The following is an 11,583-nucleotide window of genomic DNA, read 5'->3' on the forward strand; positions in this document are numbered from 1 at the left end:
CGCAGCTACAGACTAGGGACCGAATGGCTAGGCAGCAGTTCTGCGGAAAAGGACCTAGGGGTTACAGTGGACAAGAAGCTGGACATGAGTCAGCAGTGTACCCTTGTTGCCAAGAAGGCCAATGGCATTTTGGGATTTATAAGTAGGGGCATTGCCAGCAGATTGAGGGACATGATCGTTCCCCTCTATTCGACATTGGTGAGGCCTCATCTGGAGTACTGTGTCCAGTTTTGGGCCCCACACTACAAGAAGGATGTGGAGAAATTGGAGAGAGTCCAGCGAAGGGCAACAAAAATGATTAGGGGTCTGGAACACATGACTTATGAGGAGAGGCTGAGGGAACTGGGATTGTTTAGTCTCCAGAAGAGAAGAATGAGGGGGGATTTGATAGCTGCTTTCAACTACCTGAGAGGTGGTTCCAGAGAGGATGGTTCTAGACTATTCTCAGTGGTAGAAGAGGACAGGACAAGGAGTAATGGTCTCAAGTTGCAGTGGGGGAGGTTTAGGTTGGATATTAGGAAAAACTTTTTCACTAGGAGGGTGGTGAAACACTGGAATGCGTTACCTAGGGAGGTGGTAGAATCTCCTTCCTTGGAAGTTTTTAAGGTCAGGCTTGACAAAGCCCTGGCTGGGATGATTTGATTGGGGATTGGTCCTGCTTTGAGCAGGGGTTGGACTAGATGACCTCTTGAGGTCCCTTCCAACCCTGATATTCTATGATTCTATGAGACGCCAGAGATAGCTATTGAACACCTATCTGCGCAACAATATAAAAGAAATACTGTTACTTCTTTTGCCATGCTTAATACATAATGTTTGATGATTTTCTAAAACTGAGAAACATAGACTTTTGCTCTCCCTAATATTGCCTGTTCTCTCCCGTAGAAAAGAAAAGATGCCTTTTCCCTGAAGAAGCCTTCGGGAACTCAGTACAGGAAGCAAAAAACTCAATTACAATCTAGTCTGCAGCAAGGGGCAAATTTGATGGGAAAACATATGAAACAGATCAACATAAATCAGGCTTTAGGCAGTATCAAACCTCTCAGTGCAGAAGCAATTGAGGAACAAAGCATAAATGATGGAAGTCCTATTACTAAGGAATTAGCAGATTTACCTTAAGATAAGGAATAGGAAAATGAGGAAAGTGATGAAGAATCGTCCAATTTTCCTGGCGGCATAAAGGAAAGTGATGATAAAGAAGAATGTGGCTCACATGAAAAGGAGAATAATGACAAAGAAAAATCTGGTTTACATGAAAAGGAGAGAAACAATAAAGAAGAATCAGCCTCGGATGAAGACATAAATAGCAGTGAGAAAAACTGCACACCACAAATCGATACATCAGATCCTGCTTTATTGCCAGTGATCCTAAACTCTGCCAATATTGATCATACAATTTTGAATAAGCGGGGCAAAATCGAGGATATGACATTTCCAGTTAATGAGCAGAAGCGACACTATGAAACAGTGCTCAAAAATGGTGAGAAACTGAATTGGCATTGGCTAGTTTACTCAGAATCAACTGACAAAGTGTTCTATTTTTGTTGCAAAATATTTGACAAGAATGCCAAATCGTTGTGTGCATTTTTTGGGTACAATTACTGGAATAACTTAGCTGATGCTCTAAAGCAACATGAAAAGTCACCCAGCCATTTTACAGCCTACTCCAAATGGATGGAGGTCAAATCCAGGCTCAAGATAAATAAATGCACAGATGCAGAAAACCAGTGCATTATTATGTAGAAACCCAACATTAGAGAAACTTGCTTGAGTGTATGATCTCAATTACTGTGTTCTTTGCAAAGAATAATTTGGCTTTCTGGGGCTCATCGGATAAATTGTTCCCAAGCAGCTCTACCAAACTGTTATGTTCAGTGAAATACAAGGATGTCATGCGTGAGCACCTACATCGAGTAGTTTGTAAAGAAGCTATAGACCATTACTGCAGCAAAACAATTCAAAATGAATTGACTGACCTTATGGCAAGGAAGATAACATATTGGTGCAGCTCAGTAAGTACTAGGCCATAATAACGGACTGCACTCCTGACATTAGTCCAAGTGAAAATATGTCATTTACAGTAAGATTTATGGACAACAAGGATGGCTGTATCCAAGTAAAGGAAAACTTTATCTGTTTCTGGTCTGTAAACGACTCTAATGGAAAAGGTTAACAGAACTGTTTATGAACATTCTGAATGAGAATAAAATAAAGTTTCAGGACTGTCATAGCCAAGGTTACAACGACGGCACGAACATGAAAGGAAGAAACAGTGGCGTACAAACAAGGATCCTTGCGCCGAATGATCCAAGAGCTTTTTTCATGCCTTGTGGCTGTCATTCCCTCAACCTGGTTGTATGAGATGCGGCGTCATCATCTTTAGATTCAGTATCTCTCTTTAGAGTAAGGCAAAGAATATACGTCCTGTTTTCAGCATCAACTATCAGATGGAAGATCCTCACGGACAATGTTACAAATCTGACTATGAAGCCACGAAGCTTCTAAGTGACACTTTCTGGGAGAGCTGCATGGACAGGGTAAGACCAGTGAGATACCAAGTGCCTGAGATTTACGATACCCTGATGGAACTGGCATAGTTGAGTAAAGCCGAGGCCAGAATGTGACACAAGGCGCAAACCAGATTACTGACTTCAAATTTCTGGTCTCAATTGTGGTTTGGCACGATATCCTGTTCCACGTAAATGTTGTAAGCACACACATTGTGACTACTACTACCTTGATGAGATGCTGCCTTGATTTCATTGTGGCCTACAGAGACAACGGATTTGAAGATGCCATCACTACTGCCAAAGAAATGGCAGAAAACTTAGGAGTTGAGCCTGTCTTCAAGGAAACTCATATTCATCAGAAGAGGAGACTGTTTGGTTACAAGGGCAGAGATGAGATGATGGGAAGCTCAGAAGAAAAATTCAAGGAGTTTTTTTGCCAGTCGTTGACACTGCTCGAGTGTCCATTGACGAGATTCGGACAAATGAAGCACCATGAAAAGACCTGGGTGGGGGGGTGTTTATGACCTTAGTAAAGTGTTGGCAGACAGGAAAACACTCTTGAACAATTGTACGGACCTTCACCAGACACTGATCCATGGGGAATCTTCCGACGTCAATGATAAAGACTATGTTGAATTGGACAATATCCATCACATTTTGCCACATAGGAGCTTTGCCACTGAAAGTTCTCCAATTCATTCATGATGCAGAGCTGAAGGATACTTTTCCTAATGTGTGGATAGCTTTGAGGGTTAACATTCTAAGACTGTCACCTACTGTAACACTATTTAATACTGGTCCACCCAATGTTGGTGCACAGTTCAATTTCTTGATGTGAGTACATTTCAGTTATTCTTAAAATGAAAAGGTTTCTATAAGCTTAGAGGAAATGATTTTTTTATTTGCTCACATATGGCATGAATAAATACAGATTTACAGATCCTAGCATGCAAATTTATCATCTTACATGACTGGGATAAATCATGCATTCAAATCGTTCAAAGTCATGAAATTCAAATGCAATAAAAATAGGTATTGAACCATTTAACACATGGGGGGGGGGGGGGACTGAAGATGTTCCTCGTCCGGGTGCCTCGTCTAAGGCCTGCCCTGCACATGACAATATACATGGTAGATGCATCATACCAAGGTTTTGCATTTTTTCAACTTGACTCATGCTTCTGATATGAGAGGGGGTATGACATTAATACATAATGTAATTTTGGTGAGAAGGCATTTAGATTTAAACATTAAAATCTCAAGCTGTTGGGACAGGTGGAGAAAAAAAGAGTAAGGGAGGAAAATGAGGTCCTACTGAAACAGAAAACAAATCCAGCTTTGATTACAAGAGCAATGATAATCTCACCAGCCTGGGAAAGAACCGGTGCCACACCAGGGTCCATTTCAGGCTGTGAAAATAGGCTGCAGCATGTGCTTGGTGACATAGAAGGTGCTTTCAACTTCTGAAATGTGTCCAGGGCCTCATAGAGAGCAAATGGAAGGTCCAGCTATTGGTACAGTCCAAATGGAGTGACAAATTCGGTTATATCCTTGGATTCCGGGGCCACGGGCTTTCCGCCAGTACTCTTTGGTGAGGTCCAAGATTGGTTCTATACCCAGCCTTTTCTAATATATCCAACATCTCGCCCACCTAAGGCATGGGATAGGAATCACATTCTCCTTCCTGAAATCAGTCGAGGAACAGATACTCTTCTCCAGTTTTGGGACCAGCAAAGTCAGGCTGCACTACTACTTCCTCTAGGACTCTATTACCCCTAACCGGAGCGGAGTCTAGTCGTTCCCATAGATAGAAGGCATACTGGTTCGCATTATGGGTTGCGGTACCTTGCTTACGCCAGGCCTCTTATTAGCAGTCCAAAATACTCCAAGGCTGTCTCTCCTATAACAACTCAAATGGTGAGAAATCCAGGAAGGACTGTGGGATCTCTTGGACTGTAAACAATAAGTACGGCTGCATCCTAACCCAATTTTGGGTTTGGCAGTCTCAGTTTTTTGCAGCATTCCCTCCAGTGTCTGTTAAAGTGCTCTACTAGCTAGTCTATCTGCAGGTTTCACACAGGTTCTTACCTATCATATATCAAGGAGGGCACATACCCCCTGGATTAGCAGACCCATGAATGCAGTGTCCCGATCTATTAAAATCACCATCAGGATTCCTAATCAGGAAAATACTCTAAGGAATTCATTAGCCATCTCCTGTGCTGATGCCAAGTAAAAGGGCACAGCTTCCAAGTATCAAGTGGCCCCAATACTCAGAGCACCTACCAGCAGGAGAAGGACTACAATGAAGGCAAGCCTAAATGCCACAAACTGGCACTCAGAGCAGGAAATGCAGTAGTCCTTTACCTCTTGGTAGACTACTGGCCAAAATAATTAGTCTGGCACCCCTCTTTGAGTCTACTCCACGCCTCAGTGGCCTCACCCCAGCTCATCATGGACTAGATTCAATACCTATCTCTGGTACAGTTTGGGAACAATATGCAGAGGTCAGCATGTTCCACTCTGGGTATCCCAGACAACCCTTACAAGGATGTGCCACTGAAGCTCAAACTGGGGATACTGAAATCCTGGGAGGAGTCAACCAGTACCCCATTCACCCTAGCCAGTCATCTATATAGAGTCAACAGAATGCTGCATCATCCTAGCTTTGAATAAAATTGGACCCACTTGGTATAGTCTCAGCATCTATCTCAGGATGGAGGTCGCTGTGGGGTCCAGATTACATTGCACCACTGTGCTTTTACCTAGCTCTTTTTCCTGGAGTTTCCTGGTTGCCCAGAGCCTCTCCCCTGGCATGATAAGGTGTCCTTTTAGACATAGGCCACTCATAAAAGAGTTTGGGATCAGAGAAGGAAAAAGTCCCCCTCTGGCCAATTCTGAGTTGTGATGCCTGGCTTTGCCTTGCTGCCTCACTTTAGAGACTGAATACGGGGCCACAGTCACTGCTTAGCACCACTGAGTAAGACAAGTGGTTAGCCACAGGTACTATCATTTCAGTGTTCCAGCCTACCCACTCGCAACTAAATCCTGGTCATGGGATAGGGTCAAATGTCCTCCTGGATACAGTCAATGTATAGCCATTTTCCTATCCCCTTGCAAATTCTCCAGGGATATTAATGTTCCTGCACAAATGTCTGTCCCAAGCCTGAATCCACCAGCCCTGACACCTACGTTCCATTTACTACAACAGAAACCACCTACCATTTGATCTAGAGGGTCTCTTGAGGGTTTCAGATGTATGTGGTTATTCTAAAGCCTACTTCATATTGGGCCAAACCCAGTCCCAACGGCCTTTCTGCCCCCAGAAGCAAATTAGGGGACTCCACACTGGGATTGCGAAGACCCCCTTTTCTTTAGCCAGGGACACATTCACCTCAGCTCCATCTTCTCCAGGAAAAAGGTCTGATGAATTGGGAATGTGGTTGTACGATTTACAAATTCTCGTTGATATTGTGAAGTTGTATTATGAAAAACTTAAGTTGTATCATGAGTACCCATATGTACGTGGATCCACCACTGCTGACAGGTACACACCAGACAGAGACAATGCAAGCATTAATGCATTACACACTTTGCACAGAGGCTGTTACATGCTTCATAGCTGCTGCATGCCCCTGAGAGAGTTGAACCTTAAGCTTCACACCTTTGGATTGGAGTTCTGGGAGAGGGTGCATTTAAGTAGCTAGGGTATTTCAGGAGTCCATGCTGCCCCTTCCTTAAGTCCTCTGATGAGTCATGTGAAAGGCAGGTAGCCATTAACTTTTATTTTTAAAGAATGAGGTTATCTACTTCTTGGGATAGCTCAGAAATGCAGAGAATCAAAGTACTGAGTGGAGAAAGCAGGAAGGCTGAAAGAGTGGAAGTACATGGGAAAGAGAGCATAAACCAAGGAAGTGGGAAACCAACAAATTATGTGCAGTATGAGAATACCTTATTCCTGACCTAATGGAATAAATTAGATTGCAGAACACTAAAAGCAGAGAGGAGTATTTTGTCTATGAAGTTCCATGTACATCCATGCTGCTATTTGAATAACAATACTTTATTTTACTCAGTTTACACTCTGGAAGCTTAATTCCTTTTGGTTTCTAACTTTTATTAATAAGATAACAGAACAGAATGACATGACATACAGACAACATATGATTACAGATTCTCCATCCCCCTCCTTTGAGAGGATATGGAGTAAACAGTGTAGAAAATATAACTTTATTTTGTAGTTAGCAGTAGTATGAAGGTTGAACTGTAACTCTCAAAAGGGTGAAAAAGAAGAGAAAAGGATAGAATGGGCAGAATTGGAAAGGTTCTCAATGTTTTGTACATGTCATAATTAATATAATTTAAACTAGATTTGAGCATTCCAAATAATCAAGAGAAAGCTTTCCAAATGTCATAACTGGCCCTATTGTCCTGTAGGTTACTCTCTCATATGGCTCAGCATTTGAAAGGATCATGCTCTATTCTATACCATAATGAAGGAGGTCTTTCCAACATCCAAGAAAAACTCCCCACCCACCTTTCAGAAAATTCTCTGCCTTCTTTTTGTGCCCATTGCCTTCTCCGCTTGTTATTTTGAAAATTAATATTTGATGGCTTATACACATCACTGCATATTTTATTTACAATAAAAATCATAAGATAGGAGATACAGCATCAGTTTGCAGTTCTTCAACTCCCTGAGGCATATCGTCATGAAAACAAAGATACCAAAAATAAACTGAGTGGGTAAATATGAATTGAAGGAAACACAATAGTTATTAGAATTTTTAATAGGGTCAGAAAAATGGAGGAGGTACAGGCCTATTCGCACCTAACTGGTGTGATGGCCTACTTAATTTAGACCACTAATGGACTAGGATGACACGAATCACTCAACAGTAATATCTTTGCCCTTTTAAAGAACAGTAGCACTGGCTACTTCCAACTGGAATAACAGCAGCATTTGATCGGAACCAGAAGGATGGGGTTATCTACTTCTTAGGATAGCTCAGAAATGCAGAGAATGTAGAAGAATGCAGAAGTAGAAAATGTAAAAAGCAAGAGAAAATGAAAAAGTACATTTAAAACAATATATTAAATAAAATAACTCTACAAGAATTTAAGAATTTTTTTTAAAATCATGTTATGGATTCACAAATTCAACAACTACTAAGTAAGCTCTTGAAAATTTAAATCCACTTGTGCCCCTCTAAAATCCAGTCTTCCTTGCTCACACACTCTGGCTTTCCCCCTACCTTGAGAGAAGGAAGGGACTCCTGGGAAATTGTTTCCAGAGCGACAACAGGCTTTTCAATACAGCATTTTATAATTTTTTGTTTTTAAAGTAAAATTCAGTTTCTTTGTGCACAGTGTTGGACTGATGGTCCTAGAAAATGAAAAAGGCTAAAAAAATTATTGTATTTAATATCTTAAGACACTATGGCTAGGGTTTAAAAAGAGCGTGAAGGAGGGGAGTTAGATATCCAAATCCCCTGAATTTCAATGAAGCTCAAATGCCTAACCCCCTTAGGTGACCAAAGGGCAGCAGGTTTTTGTCCCATTACCAAATGCCCTCAGTCCTCCAACCCAGTGCCAGTGCAACAGAAGACGTTCCCAGATTGTGGTTCATGGAGCACTTCTTGTACTTTCCAGAGAGCTGGTTAGTCACATTTCCTCCTCTTTCCAGCTACTAAATCTCATTACAATGCAACTATAGTATATTAAACATAGTCCTAACATGACTTTGCCATGGAAGCAATAGCTGCCACAAGGATATTAGGAATCACGAAAGGTGGGGGGAGTAGGTAAGGTGGTCTGCAAGATTATCAGAAGGGAGCTGTCCATAAGACAATCTCTCTAAGAGATTTACACAATGAAAAGGTCTGCTAACCCCTAGTATAGAGGAAATGCAAGAGCTCCCTCGAGTGGAGGCAAGGATATTACCATGCTCACCCCATTCCCCTCCAAGAGGGGCCCCCAACCTCTCATCCTTCCATCTCACCCACTTTTTTTTAATACTCTACAGGCACCAACAGCAGCTCCTTTGCCTGGCATGGGTTGCTATGTTTTCACACATCCCTGGGGTGGGCTCTGTTCCTGCCCCTCTTCTCATTTCAAGGGATAAGAGGGGATCACCATCTTCTACTGCCCATACAGTCCCCAGGGAGCCAGCAAGATGAAGACTAAGCAGAGCGGAGTGTGAATCAAAACCCTGGAGCCAAACACCCCAGTTGCCAGTCCCCAACATCAGAGGAGAGGGGGACAAAACCCAGAACTAGGGGAGGCACTAGGCATAAGCAAACTAAGGAACTGTTTAGGGCCCCACACAGGTCTGGGGGGTTGGCGGGGAAAGGAATCTGATTTATTTACATGAGAATGGCCATACTGGGCAGACCAAGGGTCCATCTGTCCCAGTCTGGCCCTGCAGCCAACAGAGGCCAACGCTTGATGGTTCAGAGGGAATGAACAGAAGAGGCAATCCTCCAGCAATCCATCCCCTGTCGCCCATTCCCAGCTTCCGGCAAAACTGAGGCCAGGGACACTGCAGCATGGGGTTGCAGCCCTGATGATCTTGGCTAGTAGCCATTGCTAGACCTACTGATCCCCCCCCAAATTTAAGATGAACTTTCTAACAGGTGTCTGAGTCTGTGCTGGGTCTGGCTACGTGCTGGCTGGTGGAAATAACGCAGTCCGTATTGGGGGACGGGGGAGACCATCCCCCAATGAGCTAGCCCCGCTTGTGCCCAGCCCCCGGCTGCTCCCCGGGCTGGGCGCAGGGGAAGGGTGGCAACCCGGGCGCCGCTCTCCGCCCCGCTCACCTGCGTCGTAGAAGGCGTCCAGCACCGCCGTCTCCCCGAAGTCCAGCTCCCCGAAGTTGACCGTGGTGAGCTGGGCTCCCTGGGCCTCGCAGGCTCGCACCAGGCACTGCAGCGCCCCGGCCCCGGCCCCGGCCCCGGCCCCCGGGCTGTCGTTCAGCACATACACTGCCCGCAGGGAGCGCTGCCGCGGGGCGGGGACACTGCCTTCGCCTCCCGGCCCCGCCGCCGCCGCCTCGGCCCCGGGCTGCTGCTCCGCTTCCCCGCTGAGGGAAGGCAGCGGCTCCGCCGCGGGGCCCCCGCTGTGCTCCATGGCGCCCGCCCGCCGCCCCGCGCTACATGGGGGCGCTGCCCGGCCCCGGGAGGGTGACGGCGGGGGGGGGGCTGCTCCCGGGCAGGTGCCGGGGGACGGGGGCAGGAGCTGTGGAAAACTTCTCCGCAGAGCGGCCACTTCAGTCGTCACGGTGGGGCAGGGAGCAGCGGCCCCCGGCTGGGCTCGGCGCCGCCCGCCCTAGGGCGACTGGGGAGAAGTGTGCTCCCGCCTCGGGCGGAGTCAGCTTCGCACCGCACGGGGGGCGGGGGGTCAAACAGCCGGGGGCGGGGCCCGGGGCAGCACTGCAGCCGGGGGGAGGAGCCGCGGTTGAGAGCGGGGGCCGGGCGCTGCAGGGCGCGGGGCAGCGGAGAAGCCGCCTGGGATTTGGGCTGCAGCGGCTACAAAAACCCAGGGTGGGGGGCGGGGGAGAATTTGCCCCTCGCAGGACGGTTCATCTCAGCCCCGCTGCGCTCCCCAGGGCGGTGCCGCCAACTCCGGCCCCTCCCAGCGCCAGGACAACGCGGCTCTTCCCTGCCCCAAATAGGGTGACCAGATGTCCCGATTTTATAGGGACAGTCCTGATATTTGGGGATTTTTCTTACATAGGCGCCTCATACCCCCCAGCCTCTGTCCCGATTTTTCACACTTGCTGTCTGGTCACCTCGCCCCAAACCGCCTGCGGAGCCGCCAGTTGGGGCAGCATCTCACCTGCCGCCCCCGCCGCCGGCTCCTGGCCAGACCCGAGTTTGCTGTTCAAAGCGTCCAGGTCCCGGGTCCGCAGAGCCTCCGAGTGGTTCCCCGACCTGCCCGGGCGGCTGGGCTCAGCGGCTGGAGTGCAGGCTTTACTCTTCTGTTACTTCCTTACATAAATGTTGATTTTTTTTTTCTACTGAGTTGTTTATGCTTCTAGTTGAATATTTTAATTTCATAGCCTTTTATGTATGCTACATATTTTGTTATAATACATTTCAGTGATGTTTTTCATTCTGACAGACTTACTGTTTTGTACTGCCAAAATCAAGGATTTTTAAAAATGAATTATCCTGTCACTCCTTTGAATTGGTTCCCTTTTGAGAAAATAAAGTGCCTTGTCGCCACTATGTTTTCTCAGGGAGATAGCTAACGCATGCTAGTTGTCCCACAATAAAAACATACATTTTCTTAGTGCTAAGGACACAGACTATAATGCTGGCTCAGATGTTACATTAACCATTATTATTCAGAGCTTTACAACTCTGATACTGATTGTGTGCCTGACACTGCTCCTTCACTATCAAAGGTATGTGTGTCTGCATGCCTGCAGGCCCCCATTTGTGTGAGTGCCATGGAAAACCAGTTTATGCATTTTAAACTAAAGGAATTAACAGAGGCTCCCCCTCCCCTCAATTTCCCTTATTCCCTTCCCTTATTAGGGGCATGTCTATATCGTGGGACCAAGGTGTGAAGTGACAGCACATACATTACAGCACCTTAAACCCCTGAGTGCACACTCTCCTTCAGAAGTAAAGTTGACCTTAGTTTAGACATTATCAGTCAGGGCAACCATAGAAGATTGCAGGATTCCTTCCCTAACACACTATTAATCAGCAGGCTTTTTACCTCTGTTGGACATTTTTTAAATTTTGTACAGTTCAAGTGTATCCCCCATTTGATTTTTTAAGTCTAAAGAGAAGGAGTGACGTAATGGAGCATTCAGAGAAATGTAGGTCTGAAAGGGACCTGATAGGTCATTTAGTCCAGTCCCTGGCACTGAGGCAGGACTAAGTATTATCTAGGCCACCTCTGACAGGTGTTTGTCTAACCTGTTCTTAAAAACCTCTAATGACAGATTTCAGAGTAACAGCCATGTTAGTCTATATTCGCAAAAAGAAAAGGAGTACTTGTGGCACCTTAGAGACTAACCAATTTATTTGAGCATAAGCTTTCGTGAGCCACAGCTCACTTC

General features: G+C 45.7%; 1 protein-coding gene across 2 annotated transcripts in view; it reads right to left on the reverse strand.

Moving 5' to 3' along the window:
• Positions 1-9,638, reverse strand: part of MAP3K15 (mitogen-activated protein kinase kinase kinase 15) — a 143,538-nt gene extending 133,900 nt beyond the window's left edge. For both annotated transcript variants that reach the window (XM_074967795.1, XM_074967803.1), the window contains exon 1: positions 9,329-9,638. In XM_074967795.1, coding sequence (XP_074823896.1) covers positions 9,329-9,638 — 310 coding nt within the window. The remainder of the gene's footprint in view (positions 1-9,328) is intronic.
• Positions 9,639-11,583: the final 1,945 nt, after the last annotated feature.

The sequence above is a fragment of the Natator depressus genome, chromosome 1 (assembly GCF_965152275.1).
Source record: "Natator depressus isolate rNatDep1 chromosome 1, rNatDep2.hap1, whole genome shotgun sequence".
In the NCBI taxonomy this organism is placed as follows: Eukaryota; Metazoa; Chordata; order Testudines; family Cheloniidae; genus Natator; species Natator depressus.